The sequence below is a fragment of the Dreissena polymorpha genome, chromosome 15 (genome assembly GCF_020536995.1).
Source record: "Dreissena polymorpha isolate Duluth1 chromosome 15, UMN_Dpol_1.0, whole genome shotgun sequence".
Classification (NCBI taxonomy): Eukaryota; Metazoa; Mollusca; class Bivalvia; order Myida; family Dreissenidae; genus Dreissena; species Dreissena polymorpha.
This window is the reverse complement of record NC_068369.1, coordinates 39,312,652-39,336,924: the sequence shown is the minus strand read 5'-3', so window position 1 is coordinate 39,336,924 and position 24,273 is coordinate 39,312,652. Positions and strand designations below refer to the sequence as shown.

Below are 24,273 nucleotides of genomic sequence, written 5' to 3'. Positions count from 1 at the left end.
GATTATTTTAGACAAAATAGAAAAAGATACTGGTATAACCATTATCTATAATTTTGTGTTATAACCCCCAAATAACCATTATTTATGATGTTGTGTTATAACCCCCAAATAACCATTATCTATGATTTTGTGTTGTAACCCCCAAATATTTCATAGTTCATTTTATTTACATTGGTTTCCTTTTTTTACTGGCATCCGTGTGCAGTTTTCATTAATTGAACAGAACTGTGTAGGTTTTAAAAAATCTGCTTCATCTTGTAAGCGTAATTTCATATTTTTCTCAACTTCAAGGGGAGACGATTCTGAACTTATTCTTACGATAGGGGTTGAGTACTCATTGATATGAAAACACTGTAAAAGTTTGAAAAAAAAATTAATGAAAACTGTAAATTGCATAAAGAAGCTGCATTTCACAATACTTTGAAATTCAGTTAAAGATCATAATAGATTTATTGCACCGATATTCATCATTTTCAATAAGGTTCGAGTAATACTGATATAAAAACACTTAACAAGTTTGGAAAGATTCAGACGAAAGTTGGGAAATCTTTTAAACAAGTGGAAATTGTTTATTTTGTCAAATTTAATAGAAACAAATTCTGGACTTATTGTCCCGATGTTTCTCATTTTAAATGAGATAAAAATGCTCATTGATATGAAGACACTGTAAGTTTGGAAAGAATCTGATGAAAAATGTTGACATAATCACCTTACCAAGAAGTTTTTCACTTTTATTTTTAAATTCAAAGAGACATAATTCTGGACTTATGGTCCGATATTGCTCATATAGAGAGTTTGGGGTGGGTCCTCATAGAAAAAAAAACCTGTGCAAGTTTGGGAACAATCGGATGAAAATTTTGGACTTCGAACAACGATTTCAAAATTTCTCAAATTCTAAGGAAGATAACTATGGACGTAATGGTCGGATAATCCTAAAGGGCCCATACCACCTGGATAGTAATACGTATCGCGCTTCGCGCTCTATATGTGGTTCTTAAAAAAAACTCCGAGGAGTGCTTGACTCTAGGGAAACGGGTTGCTGGGACACTGCTCCTCCTTGATAAGCGGCTGCTTCCTTTATCGCAACTCATTGTGACAATCAATAATACGTGTCGCGCTTCGCGCTCTATATGTGGTAGGGATAGTACTTAGGGCCTATGATAGACAACCATAAAAATACATGGATAATAGATGTGTTGTTTGCATTTATTTGTTAATATAAAAACACGTGTATTTTTTTATAAAATATTTAAGTGATTTAAGAAATTTAAATTAACGTTGTCACCACGCGGCATCCATTAATTTTCATAAAAATGTCCAATTGTAGTAAAATGGATTTTAAAATGTCTACATAAAATAAAGCTTTATTATATTTATTAACCTGACTGAAAAAATTGTCAGCCGCCGAACTGTTCCGTTCGTGCCGGAACCCGGGATTGAACCGGGGGCCTTTAGATGATTGTTGCGTAATCAACTTCAGTCTAACGCTCTCCCAACTGAGCTATTCCGGCTGACATCATTTATGTACTGCTATTTGGTGAAGTTGTGTAAAGCGATCGTTATTATATGTCTATTAATAAACTAATACATTGTACGTTTTCGTACCACTACGCCTTCCAATAAACTTGCTTGCGCGATAGGTCGTCAAATATCGTACTACATTGATTCTCCACTAAATAAGCAAATTAGAAAAACCACAAAATAAATATATTTTGATTATGTTTTTTTTTATACAAAACCAGAAAGTTTCGCGTATTTTCCCAGTCCCTGTGATCTTTCCCCTGTGATCAGTTGTGGATCAGTTATTAATTAAAACAATAAGCTTTGCATTATTGGCAATAAATGTTGTAATAAATGTAATAAGCACAAGTGCAGTACTTATTTACACTAATTTACACAAAAAATCACCACTATGCAAGATATTCTTAAAAACTAAAATATATACATTGATCCGTTAAATAACTTCTCCTCCCATTAGCGAAAAAAAATGCATTACATACTAGTCGCCGCTCTCCGGAGTGACGCCAATAATGTTCAAACAAATGCCAATTAAAACAGTTGCTGGGAATGAAACACAAATTGTAGACGGTTATTGATTACTGGAGTAATAAGTTTAATGTGACTCTTTGTTCCATCATAGATTTTTTTGTAAAGACACGTAACCCATACTGACTTTAAGGAACCGTACAACAGTACGACTTAACAACATTTTACCAAATAACATAACAAAGTGAAAGTACAATTACTAATTATTCGTTTCGTTTGCATTCGCAAGAAAGCAGGTATTTCAAATTATGTACACATTTTCCATGCGATACAAACACTTTTACCTCTATTAAATTATAAAGGATTGAATACTTTTGATAAAACAAATTAATTGCGTTATTGAAAAATAAATAATAAATGACTACCAAACAACACGTCGCTTATATTCCCTATGTCAATAAACAAAGAAAAGTGATACGAAATTAATCACTTATATAATTATAAATAATTATAATATTTACATCTAAATTAAAAGTCCGTCATTGCAACAGGTAATTACATAGTAACGAAAGGTCTAACAAATATGGTGAACAAACACGAACCGTTGCCTTTCTGGGTAGTCCAGCTCCGAAATATATTTGTGAACGCCATGTCTTCCAAATTGTCGCCGTTGTAGCCTACCGCCGTAGACGGTAATGCATCTTTATTAGCGCAGTCGTCATTAGCTTCATTCCAGGCAGCAAACTCATCACTTGATAGAAAGGGCTCGCTGCTTTCGTCTACAATTTGTAAGTGTGTGTTTCGTGTATTGTCAAAGGAATGCAAATAACACGTCATGTGAATGCACAGCTTTGTTTGAAATAAAACCCCGATATTTTAAATTATAATATATAACATATTTTATCACATGCCATACCCTGTTTCCCATGTAATATAACCATTACATATATTTTTATCTTACACATGTGTAATATACTTTTTAAGCGTTTTCATTGGCTTAGTTTTCGTTTATTGACCAATCGCAATTTGTTATTTTGCTGAAATTACGTTGTAACGTCAAATGACGTCACGAAATGTAAACAACATTCTGGATTTATCATTATATTTGCGTAAATATTTATTTAATTTGCTCATTTAAAAGCATGTGATAAAAAAAGATCTGACACTCGTTGTCATTTGATACCGTATTTTTAAAACTTGTCCAGGAAATTCCTGAACTCGTTTACTGAAATATGGTATGATATGACAACTCGTACCAGATCCTATATATATATGAAGTGCAATTTTTTTACGATATGACAATACATACTATCCGAATTTTAATTAAATCAAATTTCACAAAAAATATTTGGTGTTTGTTCTAAATAAAATGTGTAGATCTAAATAATATTTAGTATAATGCTTCCAACTGATGACGTGTAATTAAGCGATTGAATTGTTAACCTGATTGATAGGTTCTCAAATAATCCTCCAAAGAGTATTGGTTCTATCTAGAAATTTGACCTAATTAACACAAGCGTAATGCATGGCCAGATGAATTTGCTGACATAGCCTATTGCAGTATCGTTGTTTGGATCTCAAAAATACACAGATTCCCAATCAATAATTGAATACAATATTTATACCGTTTCGACACCACACTTTCGTTGCATTGTTTTCATCATCACACTTAATCCAAGCGGCATAATTGGAATTGAAAGGGGATGCCTTGCACAGATTAGAGATGATGTTTTGGTTTCTTGAAGATTTGTCTGCAAAGAATGAGAATGTTTTGCTAAAATAATGATAATAATCGAATACATGAGTGTAGCATCCTCGATCCGACATTCAAAGTCATGCTTACTTTCGCGAAGACTGTTTTCATGTGCGCTTGTAATTAATATGCAGAACCATGCTTAAGCTAAAGTTTGATTCCATTGACGATCTAATAATGCAAATAAGTACAGTTGTTAGTGAGAGATTAGTGTACCCGTTCCAACACTGTATATAGCTAGTCTGCTGTTGGTCCCACAAACGAAATCATCGAGTGTTGTACAATATTTACTCTTAAGGTCGTCTACGTCTGGTAGTTCATTCAAACATTGGCATTGCAACTGAAACGGAGATTTTCACATCAAGTGCATGTATTTATTATATGTCTTAAATTGAAAAGTATTAGCATTCTAAATACTAATTTATATTACTTGTTACTTAAGGCAATGCATCAATGGATGCTTTTGTTTTTGCTCGACCTTTACTAAATAATCGAGCTAATTGCGTCACGGCAGCCTGTGGTTTATGTCTTCTTTGGCGTTTTTGTTTGTATGCTTCACAAAATGAGTTGTACACAGGTCGGAACTCTATTTATGTTACACACTCTTTACTTTGTTTCGATTGTGTGTGTCCTTGTGTGAAAGGAATTTTCTCCCGCGCACAATTTAATAGAACTGCTGACCCGATGATCATGACATTTCCATACCAAGCTCATCAAGTCGTTTCGCTTCGACACGTTTCAAAGAATTAAGCAATTGTATTTTTTATAAAACGTTATAAGACTCCTTTCGTTTCCTCGTGCGATCTCAAGAAATATCACTCTATCGCCATAGGGTGAACATACTGTCTGGGCGCTATACTCCACTTGGTTTACTGGTGAAGTTGTAGGGTCTTTGTTTAATACATCATCAATAAATCAAAAACCTTAAATCGGAAAATGAAGATTTATGTTTAATATCATTGAAGGATAGTCAGGCCAATAGTATAAGGTCTCTGCTCTCCAATGGCTAATCTGGGAGTTATTTTACTTCTAGGTAGATATTTTTCAAAATAGAACATTTCAAAATATTATATTTACGTTTCAATCCAAATTCTTCAAAAGTAAATGGACATTTTACTAATATAAATGAAGATTTGTATACTATGCGGGAATGCGCATTCTATCATGTCATTCTTATGTGTTTATTTGTTTTATATATAAGCTTTGTTTATCAACGCACACTGATGTTCCATTCGAAAACGGTTTTGCTTAAATTTGCAGTAGCGAGCGAACATAACACATTGCACATTCATGCATTATTTATCAAAAAATTCACGACTAACTATTCGTCTATGTCTTTGCGTCAGAGACGGTAAAGTCCTCGTGTGAAGCTTTTATGGCAGCATGCCAATAGTTCATGATATAAGTATATCATAGTTTGTGATACAAGTTTTCGCTTGGAAATACACACGTGTACAAAAATGCTCAATTGCGACATAAAAACCTTCAAATGAGCGTTTTCATTTAACAAATCCAAATTTATATTTCTTCTCAGATACCAAGAACTATGTACACGTATCTTAATGAAATCCATAAGAAGCAATTTACAAAGTTTAATAACTGCGGCCTGGTCTCCTTTTGATCAACGATCATATGACTCATTTAAAATGTGAAAACCTGTAAGTATGATAAATATGTAACTAAAATGCGGGCTTTTCTAAAGATTGATGGAGCATGAGCATAATTACAGGAACATATCCAACTTTAAGAGAACGTGCTTAGGTAATATCACTGTAAAGCTCTATAAAAATTGTATCTCTTACGTGCGACATTTAAATTTGCCGTACGTGTTTTAATTAGACATGTTATAGCAACATTTGTGCTCATTTAAAGCAAAGTAGTTCGGTCGAAAATGTTCGTTCACGCTGTTGCACGTTATTATATTGATAATATGACCACCCAAGAAATTACAATAGTCAAACAATATACTACGTATACGTCCCATACTAATATTTTGAGTCAATGAATAGTTATCTTAATAAACAAACAGTGTTTCTGACAAAAACACTTCTCCACTGGTTAGCTCCTCTGCGACTGTTTAATTAAAATGCCGTAAAAGTCAATTTATAACATACAATATTTTACTATCGTCAACTGAGAGGTTTTGAAATAGAAAAGTGCTCGTTGACAACGAAGACTGATGATGTACCACATTTGACTACACTATTGAAAATATGAGAATGTAGCTTTTGCGTAATTTAACCATAATATTCTGTACACAACAGAGTCGTCAGGAAACACAATACTGATAATAATGAATGAAGCAACATCTAATAAAAGAGTATATTTACCTCATCATCCGAACAATAAAGTCCAAAGTAATTTCCACTGCACGCATACTTGCAATCAACTAGGCTCTTTACGTGTGTTAAATCAGATATCGATAGGTTTGAACAGCCTGTAAACATAATATTTATATATAAATGCAACACTAAGAAGACGATAATGCCAATTCACAGATGCAAAAAAGTTAATCATAATTTAATTAAAGCAAACGTATGTGTTAACAATACTTGTATGCTCTTTTTACAACAACATGTATGCTATACAGCATTTTGTTTTGAAATCATTAAGCGATTAATAAAATACCATGATATTTAAATTCGGTTAAAGCTTTGAAATATCCAATCCAAACGTCATGTTGTTGCGTCTCATTGAGAGGGATACTATTATTCAGATTAATTGTTCCTGTGGCATATTCATGCACATATTCTGGTTGTGCCAAGTTACAGTCTTGAGGAACATTATTCCAAGTATTGATGCTAGTTGAAATGTAGTACTCAGCGCCTACAAAAAAGTAAAACAACAATACAATGATAGTAAAACACCCTGTTAAGTTTAAGATGCAGTCCCATATGTGTTTTGTTTTGACATAAAACTCACTATATTCCGTCTGCATGTAATTCATCAGTATCTACAGTCCTATACTATATATAGAGAGATATATTGTTACTCATACATCGCGTTCATTTTCACCCCAAAACATCTTAAAATATAAACATATATCGTTTATTTGTTTATAATGTTAACATGAATGACCTGGTTTGGTAAAAGTTCATTCTCCGCTGTTTATGATTTAATGTTGTGTATGTATGTATGTATGGTTTTGTTCCTTCTGTATATATGTCTCCTCATGTTCATTTGCGACATATTGGCTTTAAAGGGATCTTTTCACGCTTTGGTAAATTGACAAAATTGAAAAAAGTTGTTTCAGATTCGCAAATTTTCGTTTTAGTTATGATATTTGTGAGGAAACAGTAATACTGAACATTTACCATGGTCTAATATAGCCATTATATGCATCTTTTGACGATTTTAAAACCTAAAAATTATAAAGCGTTGCAACGCGAAACGATTGAATAATTTGGAGAGTTCTGTTTTTGTCCTTAAATTTTGTGAAACTACGAAGATTGCTTATATAAGGTATAAAATACTTCATGTATATGTACTCGGCGGAATAGCTCAGTAGGCTAAAGCGTTTTTACTTCAGGACTCTGGCAGGACTCCAGGGGTCACTGGTTCGAAACCTGGTCCGGGCAATATTCTTTTCCTTTTTTTAATTTTATTCTTGATTTTTTACTGGAGCTTTTACGATCCAATGTTTACATTTATCGATATAAAGCATTTAATGAATAAGTTAAAAAATGCCAAAATCTGTGAAAATGCCCCTTTAAATAAAATAAAATATATCTATGTTTATTCGAGTGTTGGGAATGCATGTGTGGTTTTTCTTTTAATAATTACCGTTTGCATGTCTGACGTGGGATGAATAATAAGTTTCAGGTTCAACAGTGCGAGTTGCAGTAAGATGTGATAGGTATAAGATGCGATACATTTAGTCATATAATCATTTAGTCAAACGGTCGATCTTTTTAATGGTTTATACCAAACAAACGAGCTTTATTTCAGCACTTATGGAAAATTTGAATTTGTTTGTTCTTTTACTAATGGTGACTACAAGTAAATCTCGAAAAATGAGTGTCCAGTAGAGTTTAGTAAAGTTGATTAAGCGACATCGTGTTTTTCTTCTTTGTTATTACTGACGAAGCAAGTTATTCCCCTACGATTAAATATATCAGGGTATTTTGATATGCTGATGTCGGTTATTTGGTCTGTCTAAAATCCATTTGATAATTAACGATTTCGTGTACTACGACAAACGGTTTTCATCTTTATTTAGTAAAATTTATTAAAGCAGGTTGTCAACATGATATTAAAGCAAAGGTCTATAAACCGACATACTGTTTGAAGATTTGTTTATTTGTAGCCAATAAATGATTTAAAAATTGCCAAATAAGCAGGTTTCTTTTACTTATTTTCACAAAATTCGTGCAACATTAATATTGTGGATGTTTCGGACATCCGCTTGATTTATCATTAATATGCATTCCGATTTTTACAAACTATTCGAAACAGCTCTTACATACATGTATCATATAATACCCACATATATGCCACTAACAAGTATAAACTCACACAAATACAGCCTCAATAAAGTTATTATTTCCTTAAATATATTATGCAAGCAGCATACTTTTCTTTCTGCAATGTGAATGCAAAGTTAATCTAAATACATGTGAACATAATAAATATATTAAATTTTTAGAAGTTTTTCGATTTAGCTAGCCATTGTGTAGGAAAATGCCCAAGAAATGAACAGTAAACATAAATGTTTAGTTAATTAATTGGCAAAGTTATTATATTTCCAACCAAAATCATACATCAAATAAGATATTGGAAGCACATCCAGATTTAATACTTCATAGTTTGTGTAGTTCAATATGTGATATCAATTGTTATTCTTTATAATACATTAAGTTAAATATTTCGATCCCAGATATTTGTATATATAAATGAATTAGTTCAAAACGTTATAAGTATTTTAACTTTAAAGGTTAGTTTCCGCGAGTGAAAACAAACTTAACAAAATATGTTAATCACAATTAAATATAACATTGAACAATAAATTACGTTATGTCAATAAACACATATACGTGATTAGACCTGATCTGATACCACTACTTGCTTAATTTAAACTTAATTGAGCAATTGTTAAGACTTACCATCGGTTAATACTTCGCAATTAATTAAAACTATGCACACAGAGTGCTGCTTTAATTTCTGAATCATGTAAGAGTGGGAGAACAGTTAGTTGACAATTGTGTTTTACATCGGTTATTGTTGAGTTTATTTCATATCGATGTACATATCTTATATACGAACACGTCGCTAAGCTTAGGTTTATTTGCAACATCTTAAAGCGTTTTCGACTGACAAGCAAACGAAATAGGTATTTTACGAATTCAACTCATATCCAGGCGCTGTGAGTATCTTTTGTGGTCTCCATATTGATGACGTGGTGTTTCCAACGCATGCATCCGCCCCCCCTCCACCCACCCAAACACAAAACCTCTCCAAAATAAAATGTACTCCAGGAAATAATATAAAACTGAAACTGCAGCTGCATTTCAAATTTAAACCCAGCTTTATTGAGCTTAGAAAGATAAGTATATATGATTTGTGGGACACACACCCAATTATTCATTAGCACTAAATGAAAAACGGTTATGTTTGGCAGGCCATATTTATACATTAACTTCTTCGCATTACAAAAACTATAATAATATTTGTAACATGATAGGTGTTAAATTAAAGATGTTTTTAATGTCTGTGTGTTTTTAAAGCCAATTTAGCTACGAATTGGACTGCATACCCACACTCTTCAAATATGAAGTGTGATTGTTGTCCGTGAATAAATCCAAACACCAATACGACCTCGTAGTCAATACAGACAAATTAAATAGCCTGCTTTCTATAATATGAGACATTTATATTTCTTTGTAAACGTATAATATCGTGATACTCACTAATACATGTACTGCCTCATTGTTACCAAAATATGTTTAACAAGACAAACAAAAACAATAAAGCCATATCCTTATCTCAGCCTTCAAAATATGGTTGTTTTAATTTCGATCTCTTTAAATAGTTTCCAAAATAACAAATACATTTCATGTTATCGAGGTGTATCGGTCTACAAACAAATCCTTATCGTTTATATTCCTGGCTATTTACCAAATATGATAACGCCTAGTGGGTTTGATTGCTACAAGCAGAACATGTCGAAATAAGGATTGACAAACAACCGACATGACATAAAATAAGGAACGCTAATTAAAAGCTAGAGGCAATGTTTAACAAATTCTCTTCTGTCTTTCAACAATAATAAACAAAGATAAATCCCGACATTCCAAAAATTGTCATATGAAACGATAACTTATGTTCAGTTTTTGCGAGTGTTTATAGAGGAAGATCGCGAGGAATGTAAGGAGTGAGCGTGTTTTATTGCCGATAAGTCCCTCCCCGGTTGTGTCGGTTATCTATTGTCATCGTGTAGGGATGGTTCATTAATTAAGTAACTTGATCTTTTACAAAAACACATGGTACGCTATAATATGAACGGTGTTATGGCCTATCTTATTTCTCTGGACAAACTTTGTTTCTAAATGGTAACTTAATTAATGTTTTCAAATATTTAAATAAATATAGGTCAACTTTATTTCTGGTTACAAATCACTTCAGTTAAAAACCAATATAAGTTTGATGTTGAAATATTAATAAAATCTTAGATAATAATTACTGTGTTTAGTGAACTATTATAAAAAAAGAAGCTTTCCTATGAAGATGCGCCAAATATCAGCTTCACATATCTAGTCATTATACGGATGAACACGGATATTATACTTCAGTCAATTAATACGTTATTATTACTTTGCAGTACATTGATTTCTGTGAAGACATTGTAAAGCGCGTGGACAACTTTAACGGATGTTAGTGTGTGTCCTCTATAAATATGTTATTGAAAAGCTTATCCGGGGGTAGGTAAGAACAGTAAATGTTTAAATCCTAATTCAATATTTTCAGCTTGACTATTCGGTGTCATCGACGGCGTCGGCGTCCGCGTTATTATGTGTGTATGATATACGTTTAACACCTCCATATCAGTGCTACTACTACAGTTTTTTATCCGAAAAGAACTTTGCACATATGCACGGGGTCAATGTATGACGTCAATTACAAAGTCTCATAACGCTAACCTACCTAGCAGACTTTAACCCCTTTTGTACTTACGAAATTATAGTACACAGTTCATTCATGTTTACATTCACACTGACAAGTCATATCACTGTTTAATGCTTTTTAACAGGAGAATTGCCCCTTTTGAACAAATGAAATTAGGTTAAACATTGCGTGAAAGTAGACATTCAGATTGAAGTTTGCATGCAACAAGAACTCTGTAACTACTACATTCAAACTTCACGCATGTAATTGGGGCAATCATGCAATGTCACTGACAAAGGCCCTTAAATCTGCCATGTTATAAAGCTGAATCATACCCCTGTCGTAATTAGAAAATCGGTAAACGTGTGTGTGAAACAACTCAAATTATATAATATCTATAAAATATCATTGACATTGTTCAAGCAAATAATTTTTGTTTGAAATGTAGCTTTTTAAACTGAAAATATACAGAATGTTCATAGTCTTTTTATAGTTATAACATTTGCTAATAACATTCTATCTATTAACATACACAGTGAATGAAGACGTGTTTAGTTATAGCCATTGAATTATCTTAAATTGTCTTGGGTAGTGTTTGCTTACTTATTTTCACAAGAATTTGTTGAGATACATTCATCAATCAGTCAAGTCTTTACAGAAATTGTTGAGTTATGCTCCTGAATAAATAGAAATAAGCATGTGTAAACGTGTAGCAAATATTTATCTTCTAACCTTCACGAACATTTCTTGTCCCCAAGCTTGCCATTAATCTTTATGCACCCTAACGATTGAAAAACAGCTTTTACATATAATACTATATTCTCATACTACTAGTAAAGGTTTCAAATCAAATAAAAACAAACCTTATAAGGCTATGATTTCCAAAAACAACAAACATTTACAATGAAGTGTTATTTAATTGATTCTGCTAAGGTATTATATTTCCACCTGTTGCACAATTGTTTAACAATAAAGAACATGTTGAATGAATAGTCAGTTCGCATAGAAAATGTATCGGATGGTTTCATATTGTATATAAATTATGTTGTTATTTAAAAGTTCAAGTTGTGTTTTATATATAAATCAATTACTTCACAAAAGGATAGTTGTACACACTATGATGTCCCCTTGACTAACATAACCAAAATCAAAATATGTGAAACAATATATATAATACTAAATTTGCATTACCTTCTGTAAACAGGCATGTATAAATACAGATCCAAAACAAAATGTGTACATAAATTGCCATTTTAACTTATTCGATACATTCTAGCTTACATGTTCATCTAAAACTGCGATATGGTAACGACATGACCGCATATTAAAGGATGAAATTTTAAACAAGGAAGATTATTCACGGTGTCACATGTAGCGAGCAAAATTAAATGAATGCTAAAGTGGACAATTGAAACGGCTTTAAATCGGTTTATACTTTTTAGTGATTTGTGCAAACACTGCTGTACATTTAATTACATTTTATTTACGTCACGTAGAGTGGGTGAACGGTGGATATTAATATGTAAATTATCACTATAATCACTGAAATACAAACTGCAAAAGTTATTACCGAAAATAAGTTACTAATAAATCCCACTAATACACATGAAATGCAGGGATAAGAATTTCTTAATTCCTTCCGTTCGTTAAGATTGTGCATATTGCGTTAAAAACCAAACATGAATTAGTGGTTATTTATTCCGCTCTAGGATGGGATCGAACCTCATTCGGTACACGTGCGATTTCATTGTATCGTGAACACCTTTAAAGTATGACGTTGTTTACCGGCTTCTTCAAACGCACACAATCTATTTTGAAAATATTACCAAGATACGATCTTAATATCCGTGTTAGGTTTGCAATAGAACACTTGAATAATGGTGAAATGTAATTTAAAGGATGACTTGACAACTGATTTAAATCTTAAATAGGGAAGAAATCAAAATTCTCAAAAAAGCGTGGGAAGAGATAGTAACTTGTGTTAAAAAGGATTCATGTTTATCGAGTGTTTACTGATACATAAAACAAGTAACGTTATCGAGTTTTATTTCGTAACGTTTCATATGTATATATATGCAAATCCACCAATGTAGTCCACGCTGTACACTGCGAACGGTGTAAGACCTTCGTATACGTAGGAGAAACGGGAGATACCCTGTACCAGCGACATCTTCTTAACCTGTCCCGCATACGGACTCGACACAACGACCCGGTAGCCGAGCACTTCTTCACAAACGGCCACAGCGTCGCAGACTTCCGGGTCATGGGACTCGAAAAATTAAATGGAACCGACGAGTACCGGAAGACCATCGAACAACTTTGGAAGCGCAAACTGAGGACGTTCAAACCATATGGACTAAACACAAAAGACTAAAATTGGCGCGCAATGCAACGTGCGATAATATAACGTCACTTCCGCAAAGATGATATGCTTATTCACAAATAAACGCCGCTGAAGAAGACCGAGAGGTCGAAAGCTACGGCAAATTTAATAAAAGCGTTTTATTTTATATAAACGGCTAAAAGCGACCTTATTATGTGCAACAACGTGATGGCATATCCCGAAACGGAATATATTGAATTTGCGCGACTGAAGAAAGTAACTGGAAAGATTTGTCGATATGAAAGCCATAAACAGTTCCTGCTTGATTGTATAAATTCAGAACTAATTCCTACGGGATTCGACATTAAATGGAAAATGGATCTTGAAACCAGTAGTTATGAGGCCGCCAGCGTATCAGACATTTTACACAAAGCATCGCTTTCTCTGATGTCCGAAAGTGTCGCCGTCTGTGACCGTGTTCTGAAAGAAGCTCAACAACTGAAAATGGACTATGAAACTAAGCTTTCATCGCTTATCAGTAAACCGCAATTTGACAAGAAACTTTGTGAACTTACAGACTTTTCATTAAAAATGAAAATTGATCTCCTCAGAACTAAAAAACGAAAACTTAAATTACTCCGAACTCGGAAGATAAGTGCAGACGATCAGTGTCTTCTTTTGATTGAAAAAGATGGAAACTGCTTTTTCCGGTGTATTGCAGCAGGAATATTCGATGATCCCGAGAAACATGAACTTGTAAGAACTTGTGTAACTAATCACATGCTGGACAACGAATCCACTTACAAGAACTATATTGATGGTGATTACAGTGTACACATAAACTGCATGAAACAAAGCGATGGCAACTCTCGCTCTTGGGCTACAGAGGCGGAAATATTAGCGGCTTCAACATTATACGACGTAGACATATACGTGAAACAATACAGCAATGGATGCTTTAGTTGGCTGCGATTTCCTGTCGAAAGAAAATCGCCAAACCGGAAGTTCATTTGTATGCGGCTTGAAAATCAGCACTTTGACTTTATTCGGCAGCATGAAAGACCTACGTCCGTGATTACAAAAGAAACAACACTCTCCTCGGAGGAAATGCAAACCACAAGGTGCATGGCAAAAACAAAGACGAAACATGACGAAAACAAAATGAGTGTTGTTACCAACCTGTCAAAGAAGACGTTAACTGATGCTCAGATATCCCTGCTGTCGAAAGGACTGAAGTTCATACCGACTAGAGAAACAATAGACAAAGGAAAATTACTTACAGACTTGTCAGCGTGGGAACGCCGTATGCGCTTAAAACAATATTTCTATTCAGAAGACGCTGAACATAGAACCAGGGAAGATGAGCATCAATACAAAAAGAAGACCTCGACGTGGACTCCAAAGGCTGGCCGCGACAAATGGCTGGACACATATATACAAGCGGTCAAAGACGACATCATTTGCGGATTAAAACGAAAATTTAAATATAATCTAAGCAAAGCGGAAGAACAGGCAATCAAAGAATTACTCCACGACGATGACATAGTAATTCGCCCTGCCGACAAGGGGTCGGGGATAGTGATAATGGACAGGGAAGACTTTGTCAAGAAGCTGAAGTGTGAAATGTCGGACAGTCAGACATACGTCGCGGTGACGGATGATAAAACAAGGATTGTGGAAAACAAAGTGAAGAAAGTGGCCGATACCCTATACAAGAAGGGGTCGATCGACAGTGACCTTAAAAGGTATCTCACCAGCGGCGGTGGAACTTCCGGTAAGCTTCAGGGCAACCCGAAACTTCATAAACCTGGGATGCCTCTCCGCACTATTGTAAACGGCCGCAATCACCCGACAGAGAAGATGGCGGAAATAGTGGAGAATGAATTACGCAATCATGTGACGTCACTTCCGTCGTTTGTGAGAGACACAACCGACTTCCTAAACAAAATAACACAGATACAGCAGCCGTTACCAGACGGTACCATCATATTTTGTTTGGATGTAAAGGCTCTTTACCCCAGCGTACCAAGAGAAGAAGCCCGTGCTGCAGTATTTGAAGCTCTCAATCGGCGAGTGCAACCGGAAGTACCAACCAACGACATGATCACAATGATGGACACTGTTCTAAATAACAACACCATTTCATTCAATGGAGACCACTACATGCAAAATGAAGGAACTGCTATAGGATCGCACTTAGGAATGAATTACGCATCGACCTACATGGGAGCCTGGGAGACAGAGTTATTTTCAAAATCAAGTAAACATCCAATAGCCTACTTCCGGTTTGTTGATGATGTTTGGGGCTTGTGGACACATGGTTTGGAGGCACTAAAGACATTCCATGCGGTTGCAAGTGAAATCCATCCACGAATACAGCTTGAGCTCCGTTACTCCACAGAGCAGCTCGAATTTCTAGACACCATGACGTCTATTCGAAAAGGAAGGCTGGTTTCAGACCTATATACCAAACCAACAGATCGGCACCTCTACCTGCACATGGACTCGTCGCATACCGAGTCTACGAAGAAGGCCATTCCGTACGGCTTAGGGGTGAGGCTGAAAAGAATATGTTCGGAAGAGACGGACTACAAAAAACACAGAGATGAGATAAAAGAGCAACTACAGAAGCGAGGATACAATGGCCGATTCTTCGAGACAGAGCTGAAGAAAGTTGATAGCAAGAAGCGAGAAAATCTGCTGCATACGAAAGTGCCTTCAAAAAGTACTTCCAGGGTACCGCTCGTTATCACTTTCTCCAGAGCGCTACCAAATGTCGGCCATATCCTCCGGAAACACCTGCCAACACTCCACATTTCAGATCATATGAAAAACGTTTTTCCTGAACCCCCGTTAGCAGCATTCAGAAGAGACTGCAACCTTCAATACATATTGGTTCATAAAAAGCACAACCGGATGTTTTTCCGAGTTCACAACAGGAGCGGACCTTGTGGGGCACAGAGGTGCGCAATCTGTCCATACATGATGGAGGCTGAAAAGTTCAGCGACACCACCGGCAAAAGCTACAATGTGCGGAACGAGGTCACCTGCAAATCCACCAATGTAGTCTACGCTGTACACTGCGAACGGTGTAAGACCTTCGTATACGTAGGAGAAACGGGAGATACCCTGTACCAGCGACATCTTCTTAACCTGTCCCGCATACGGACTCGACACAACGACCCGGTAGCCGAGCACTTCTACACAAACGGCCACAGCGTCGCAGACTTCAAGGTCATGGGACTCGAAAAATTAAATGGAACCGACGAATACCGGAAGACCATCGAACAACTTTGGAAGCGCAAACTGAGGACGTTCAAACCATATGGACTAAACACAAAAGACTAAAATTGGCGCGCAATTTAACGTGTGATAATATAACGTCACTTCCGCTAAAGATGATATGCTTATTCACAAATAAACGCCGCTGAAGAAGACCGAGAGGTCGAAAGCTACGGCAAATTTAATAAATGCGTTTTATTATATATATATATATATATATATTAATTTTTTTTATTTATATATATATATATATATAGAATATAGTATTCATGATGATGGTATGTTGGTCTTCCTTTCTTCGGTTTTTTCAACGTTTCATTTTAACTTAAGATACCGTAATTACTCTAATTTTTCGCAAAACTTAGATACAAAAAATATTCAAGAAATGAAGGTGTCCGAAAAAATGAGGGTGTCCGAAAATTTAGTGACAAAAATACATCTGATCAAAGACTTTAGAGACACTCCATAAAAAGTGCATGGACGATCGAAAACGGGTATGCAATATGTAAAGCGTTATTTGTTTCAACGAATAAAAGCACGTGTTTGTAAAATACCATGATGTATAGTATACATTATGTTTTAATAAGTTTTGCCTTAAGCTGTTGTCGGAAACCATTGTTTTATTACCGTTATACATAGTTATTTACCCAATAAAGCATATATAATGGTCATTGGCTATAAAGTATTCGTCTGTCAGGTTGTATTAACTTCATCAGCTTGTAATTATAGTACTCCGCGTTACATCGTATAGCGGAGTACTTTTGTCCTGACGGACATGAGAAAACAAACCGGTTTTGCGAGTTTGTTTTGTGTATTGCTATTTATAGAAATAAATAGCGAAAGAAATCAGTTCTAGCGAAGGCGTCAACGTGGCAAGATCGTGCACCGAAAATGGAGGAACATATACACCTGATCAGCGAAATAGTCGATGAAAAGTTGAAATCTTCTTTAACTGAACATAAGAATGCAATGCTTCATGACCTGGAACGCATTGTAGAAAAGATAAGTTCAAAAACTAATGTTACTCAGTTAACTCAAATTTCGAACATTGTATCAGGTATACCATCTTTTAAACGAAAATCAAGTGAAGAGCAATTTAAGCATAATGCGAAAGTAAATTTGGCATTAGAGGAAGTAGAAAGTTCGTTGTCGAATAGAAATATTGAAGAAACGCGAAACAAAATCGCGGAAGGTCAGTATTGGAAAATAATTTTCTTTACTTTATTGCGTCATATACATAACATATATTTATGTTTAATCGTTTGACGAGTCTTATGAGATTAATCTATTTGCAGTCAAAGCTTTTGTGGCTCACCGACAGAAGCTAATACGTTTAGCTGACGAATCAGAGTTGGGGTGGAGGTTCGTAAGCGAATACGAGTCTAACCCGCTGGCATCTGACTCCGAAGACGAAAAGAGGATGTACAGGGCAGAGGCGCGGGCAAACAAGAAGTTAAAAGCGGAAAATTCGAAAAAATCACGAGGCGCGCGCAACGGGCCGTACCGGAAGCCGATGGTTGCACAAAACAATGCAACCCAGGGGATGTCGATGAGACAGCCGATGAGACGCCCAGGGCTGTGTTTCGCTTGTGGCAAGCCGGGGCATTGGAAAGGGGCAGCTGAATGTCCAGCAAGCAGCTCTAACAATAAGATAAGTAGTTTTATGTTTGGGACACCGCTTTCCATAAAATGGGTAGTTCCTATTCCGTCGGAAAAAGGTATCGTACTTAAACATGTAAACACAGAAATTGATCTAAAGGATCCTATTATAGAGATTGATACCGGAAGTTCTCCGGTTTGTAGACTGAAGGCACACGTGGCCAAGTGGCAAGAGGCTACTGATAGTAAGTATATTTTAGATGTAGTAAGTGGTGGGTACAAGCTTCCATTTATAACTGTACACGAACATTCTCAGATGAAAAATAATTACTCAGCGAGAGTAAATTCCGTATTTGTAGAAAGCGAAATAAAAGCTTTATTAGACAGAGGTATTGTTTCAAGATGTAACGAGATTCCACATATTGTTAATCCGCTTAGAGTAGCATTTAATAAGAAAGGGAAGCCACCATTAGTTCTAGATTGTAGGTATATTAATCCACACTTGCACCAGTTTAAAGTAAAATTTGAAGACATTAAAGTTGCTGAAACTTTGTTTGAGAAAAATTCCTTTTTATTTGCTTTCGATATTAAAGGAGCATATCATCACATTGATATATTCATGGAACATAGAAAATATTTAGGTTTTAGCTATCAAGACAATAGCAAACAGTGTTATTATGTGTTTAACTCGCTTCCATTCGGCATAAAAACAGCCGGTCATATATTTACTAAACTGCTTAGAGTTGTAGTAGCATTACTTAGATCAAAAGGACTTAAAATAGTTATGTTTTGGATGATGGTATTAGCGGAAATGTAGCATATGAGAGAGCATTGTGTGCCAGTGAATTAACGAGAAATACCCTGGTAGATTTGGGGTTTTTATTAGCCGAAGATAAATGTAATTGGATTCCTTCTCAGAGAGTAGAATGGCTAGGGCATGTGCTCGATATGCATACAAATCGGTTGTTCATTACTGAAAACAGAGTGGCTAGACTAGAAAAGAGTATTGATTCGATGATCTATCAAATTCATCAAACGAGAGAAAAAACAGTGCCAGTAAGATTCGTAGCTAGCATTGTAGGGCAGATAATTTCACTTCAGAGTGTTGTTGGAAATAAAGTTAGGTTGTTAACAAGACATTTATTCAATTGCATAAATACCAGAGCTAGTTGGAGAGCTCCCATTATTGTGACAGAGCAAGCTATTTCCGAACTTACGTTCTGGAAAGAAAACGCTAGGAAATTAAACAGCAGTGGAAAATATTTCAAACACAATCAAGTGTGTTTGTTTAATATATTTGCTGATGCAAGTAGCACAGGTTATGGAGGTTTTATAGAAAGTTGTAGCTTTCAGGTAGATAGACAAAATGATAGTCAAGTCTACGACTTTCATGGAAATAAACGAGAAAATTTGAGCAATTTGATGTAATCACTTGACGAACAGAGTAAAGGTATGTACTCACGGTCTCTGAGTCCTGAAGATGAGACAACAAATTGTGTTGTAACATTACGTAAAGACACGTATCCACCGGAAGTTGGTTATCAAGATAAAACTTTGCATACGGATATAAAAGGTATGTTATCGCTCCCGGAAGTGAGCAGAAAGAGTATGCTATTGTCCCCAGAAGTGGACATGGAGCCTAGTAGATTGCTCCCGGAAGTGAGCAGAGAGCGTATGCTATGGTCCCCGGAAGTGGACATAGAGCCTAGTAGATTGCTCCCGGAAGTGAGCAGAGAGCGTATGCTATGGTCCCCGGAAGTGGACATAGAGCCTAGTAGATTGCTCCCGGAAGTGAGCAGAGAGCGTATGCTATGGTCCCCGGAAGTGGACATAGAGCCTAGTAGACTGCTCCCGGAAGTGAGCAGAGAGCGTATGCTATGGTCCCCGGAAGTGAACATAGAGCCTAGTAGATTGCTCCCGGAAGTGAGCAGAAATGGTATGTTATTATCCCCGGAAGTGGACACAGATTCAGTAAGATGCCTCCCGGAAGTGAGCAAAAAAGGTATGATTTGGTCCCCGGAAGTGGACAAAGATCGCAATACATGGCTCCCGCAAAGGAGCCATAGCGAATATGGTAAGCCCGTAGAAGAGGACGGTAAAGATAATAGACGGTTGTCAGAGATGGTTTGTAGAGTATATGGTAAAACCACAGATGACGAGATTTATCCTTTTTGTATAAAGGTTGATGATAATGCGGTTAAAGATGTAGAAGTAATTGGCATTTGGTCTGATATAGAAAAATCACGCAGCTCCACTTGGCGGGAAGCGGAAGCAGTTAACAGAATTGTTAAAACTTTTGGAAATACTTTACAAAATTCGTACATAAAAGTGTATTCAGACAATAAAAATGTAAAATCTATATTACTGAATGGTAGTCGAAAAATAGATATCCATGACATAGCTTTATATTTAAATATGTTTTGTGATCAAAATAAGATATCATTATGTCCGGAATGGATTCCAAGAGCAGATAATGAAAAGAGCGACTATTTAAGTCGATGTTTCGATTCAGACGACTGGCAGATAAATAAATGTTATTTTATAGCATTAGATAACATATGGGGTAAACATTCAGTTGACAGATTTGCATCGCATGCAAACAATAAATGCAGAAGGTTTAATTCCCGATGGTGGGTTCCAGGAACAGAGGCAGTAGATGCCTTAGTTCAATATTGGGGAAACTATGTAAATTGGTTAGTTCCACCACCTAGGTTGGTTCCGAACTGTATCGATAAGATGATATCGGAGAAAGCAAAATGCACCCTTGTTGTCCCAAAATGGGTCAGTTCGCCTTATTGGCCAATGCTTATTTCGTCCGACGGCATATTTAGATATTTTGTAAAAGATTGTAACATTATTGGAAGAGATTGTGCGATTCCTGGGAAGGGAAATAACGGTTGTTTTGGCAAAACTAGGTTATCATTTGATATGATAGCATTAAGATGCATACCATAATTCATGTATTGATGCATATATCACATATGTTTGACAGGTATTGGTTTGAGAGGAACTCTGACTTAGCGATTAGAGGACGCAGGTTTGCATGGGCAACACAGAGACGAAATGGCGGACAGAATGGCTGGATATTTGATGCAGTCAAGAGCAGACAATACGGTGAAGAAATATAATTCTTCTTTTGAACATTTCAAAACTTACTGCGAAGACAATTCATTAGTCGCCATGCCAGCCTTACCCATATCAGTGGCAATGTACATGACTCAATTAATGGATCACGGAAAATCTAACAACGTTGTTTCATCTGTGTTCTACAGTATAAAATGGGTTCATTCTATAAATGGTGTAAATGATCCAACAGAAAATAACATTGTTAAGCAATTATTAGAAGCTTCAAAACGTGTGTGTTCAAAACCTGTTCACAAGAAAGATGTACTTTCATCAGAAATGATACAAACATCATGTTTGATGTATAAAGATTCTACTGATGTCATTGATGTTAGAGATTTATCTATGATCATTTTAGGATATGCTGGTTTCATGCGTATGAATGAAATAAGTGAGCTTCGTTGTAATGACGTACAATGCAAAGCAGATCATTTTGTTATTAATGTGCACCATAGCAAAACTGACATTTATAGGAATGGTTCAGAGATTATTATTGCAAAAGGCACGACTTCAGCTTGCCCATATGGTATTTTAACAAAATATATGTCATTAGCAAACTTGTCTAATGAATCAAATGAGTATTTATTTAAACCAGCTTTTCGTTCTAAAGCTGTATCTTCCTTAATTAAGAAAGATAAAAAATTAAGTTACACTAGAGCAAGAGAATGTATTGTTAAAAAATTAAAACTAGTTGGTCCCGAACTTGATATTGGTACGCACTCACTGCGAGCTAGTGGAGCCACTAATGTGGCAAACGCTTCGAGCGTTTCTGAAAGATGTCTTAAGATACATGGGAGATGGAAAACGGACATAGCAAAAGACGGTTATGTTCAAGATTCTATAGATAAAAGATTATCAGTTACAAAAACCTTAAACTTGTAATTTGTTACAATTTGTGTATTCGTTTGTACAACGGATGAAATTATGTATGACTATGTATGAATTTGAATTTGATATTTTATCCACTATACTTTGTAATTGCTATATGCGTCTCTCGCAAATCGCACAACAGTGTTGTTGTTTGTTTGTTTGAAACATAGTTAGGACATGATCGACGTGTCACCAGATACATGTAAGCGTAACAGTTAACGCGAAATGATTTGTCAAAAATGTCGAAGCTGATGTGTATTACTAGAGGTTTATGAAACAACTCGGCCCTGAGCCGTGACAGTTTGTATATAATATAATAAAGTGGGCCTCCATTTAATTTGTTCATATCAATCCTGTTGGGTCTAACTCGCCATGAAACGGAAGATTTATGATTTGTATATAGTTGAAGGGCAAAAACAACTTGTTGTCTGAAATTGAGCTTTTATATTTGATTTGTATATTATCATATTGCGGAAATCTATCAAGTTCGTTAAAATCAGAACGCCGATGTTTAAACATGCTTAGCGTGGTGAAAAGAGTTTATGAAGTCTTCTGCATTGAACTAGTTGATTTTCTTTCTCTGCAACTAAAATGTCATAAGCTTTGATATGTAATAAGCGAGATTAGATAGTAATCCCCTACGAGGTCTGTTTTAATTATTCATTTGGGTACACAACTGTACACCTCAAAGCGATTGCATATATAGTTAATAAGCGAAATAACTTAAAACAGTTTTTCCCAGAATTGTCAAGTTTGCAATTTTACATTTGATGCTATACTTATTATATCCCAAACATGTAAGAGTGATCACAATTGACCATGCTGATGTTGGCAAATGTTTTATATTACTTTATAAAGCAGACTTACATAAATAATCGTGATATCTAAAACCACAGAGGGTGTATGTGGTGTATGTTTAAGGTGTATGTGGTATTTGAATGTATTTTCTTCACATTAAATCATGCCCGATTGGTATCCTGGTTATTCAAATATCTTTTAGCAAAATGACTTACATATTTTTTGAAACTAAAAGGTTTGATATTTTGCATTAAACATATTGTAGTGTGTATTAAATCATGCCTTTACTAGTTAAACTGGTTGAAACCAGGAGACACAAAGTTTGCATATATTATATAACCAAATTAATTCTGAATATTTTGCTTCTGTTACAAAAAATAAATAAATGTGATTGATTTGATCTGGGGTTATATTTGTCCTCTTGTTTTTAAGTTTACGAGACGATGTTGATATGCCATTTGTGCTTCCTCGTTTTGATGCACAACTTTTTAAATTGTATTTTTCTAAAATTCTTATGTTCCAAAAATTGTCGAACCTTGCACTTTTCTGTTTGATATATGTGCTTAGCAATGTTGTGCATTTGCACAAAAAAATGATAAGGTCACCTTATGCAACATATACACGAAGAAGGAGTAAACTGTTTGTTAGATATCCTTGATTTGAACAAATGGACGCAATTTTTGCAAACATAATATCAACCGGGCAAAAAGTCGGTTCTTACGATCAACAAAATTGTGTTAACATATAAAAATGGTGACCCTGCTTTATTGTCCGCAATGCTTTTGTGTTTCAATTACTATTTATTTCCTCATAGTAATTGTCTGCTACTTGTGTGTTACCACGGATGCGATCGTTATCACCAGCCTTCTAATTAAGTGTATTATTAATTTTGTCGCGATTAAATCGTTCGGATCCTTGAATGCCTCATTTATATAATCAATATTTCTGTAATCATTTCGCGAATATTCAATCTTGTTTGTATTCGTATATATTGATTGTAGCACACAACTTGTTTTGTAACAAACTATTTCGCTTAACAGACAGCGGCGTCTCATAAACTTTTAACTGTTTTTCATAAATAGTACATACAGTATCCGTGGTTGAAACTTAAAGTTCATTCTGTTAAATCACACCTAGTATGTTCAGAACAAACCATGCGTTTCCCTCGGTCATTTATTCTTTAATCGTTGTTGCGTACTCTTTTTCTAAGACACAGCTAATTTGAGGTGTTTGGAATATCAAAGATTGCGATATCAGTTAGTAGACTTTTTATTTGTCTAATACGAAAAAGTCATTCGGAAAGTGGCATTGCCATAGAGCGATGAACTGTTTACGTTCAATAAAGCGTCGTTAACTTGCGAGCGTTTATAAAGTTGGAATCTTCTTTTTGCATATACACGTTTCTGACATTGTATAATGCTTTTATTATACATGTACT

At 35.3% G+C, this 24,273-nt stretch overlaps 3 protein-coding genes and 1 non-coding gene across 4 annotated transcripts; 2 read left to right on the top strand and 2 right to left on the bottom strand.

Moving 5' to 3' along the window:
* Positions 1–1,421: 1,421 nt before the first annotated feature.
* Trnaf-gaa (transfer RNA phenylalanine (anticodon GAA)) lies at positions 1,422–1,511 on the bottom strand. The gene is given in 2 exon segments: positions 1,422–1,457; positions 1,475–1,511. It is a non-coding gene; the product is annotated as a tRNA-Phe (tRNA).
* A 400-nt stretch (positions 1,512–1,911) lies between these two features.
* Positions 1,912–12,139, bottom strand: LOC127860691 (uncharacterized). The gene is made up of 6 exons (XM_052398930.1): positions 12,032–12,139; positions 6,368–6,565; positions 6,070–6,176; positions 3,956–4,079; positions 3,612–3,737; positions 1,912–2,765 (listed from the first exon to the last, which is right to left on the bottom strand). The coding sequence occupies exons 1-6, from the start codon at positions 12,090–12,092 to the stop codon at positions 2,542–2,544; spliced, it is 840 nt and encodes a 279-aa protein (XP_052254890.1). The 5' UTR covers positions 12,093–12,139; the 3' UTR covers positions 1,912–2,541.
* Positions 12,140–14,324: 2,185 nt separating this feature from the next.
* Positions 14,325–17,301, top strand: LOC127859698 (uncharacterized). Its single transcript, XM_052397205.1, has 3 exons — positions 14,325–15,076; positions 15,185–15,888; positions 17,273–17,301. Exons 1-3 carry the CDS (start codon positions 14,325–14,327, stop codon positions 17,299–17,301), a joined length of 1,485 nt encoding a protein of 494 aa, XP_052253165.1.
* A 35-nt stretch (positions 17,302–17,336) lies between these two features.
* Positions 17,337–23,233, top strand: LOC127860688 (uncharacterized). The gene is made up of 2 exons (XM_052398928.1): positions 17,337–17,637; positions 17,741–23,233. The coding sequence occupies exons 1-2, from the start codon at positions 17,337–17,339 to the stop codon at positions 18,859–18,861; spliced, it is 1,422 nt and encodes a 473-aa protein (XP_052254888.1). The 3' UTR covers positions 18,862–23,233.
* Positions 23,234–24,273: the final 1,040 nt, after the last annotated feature.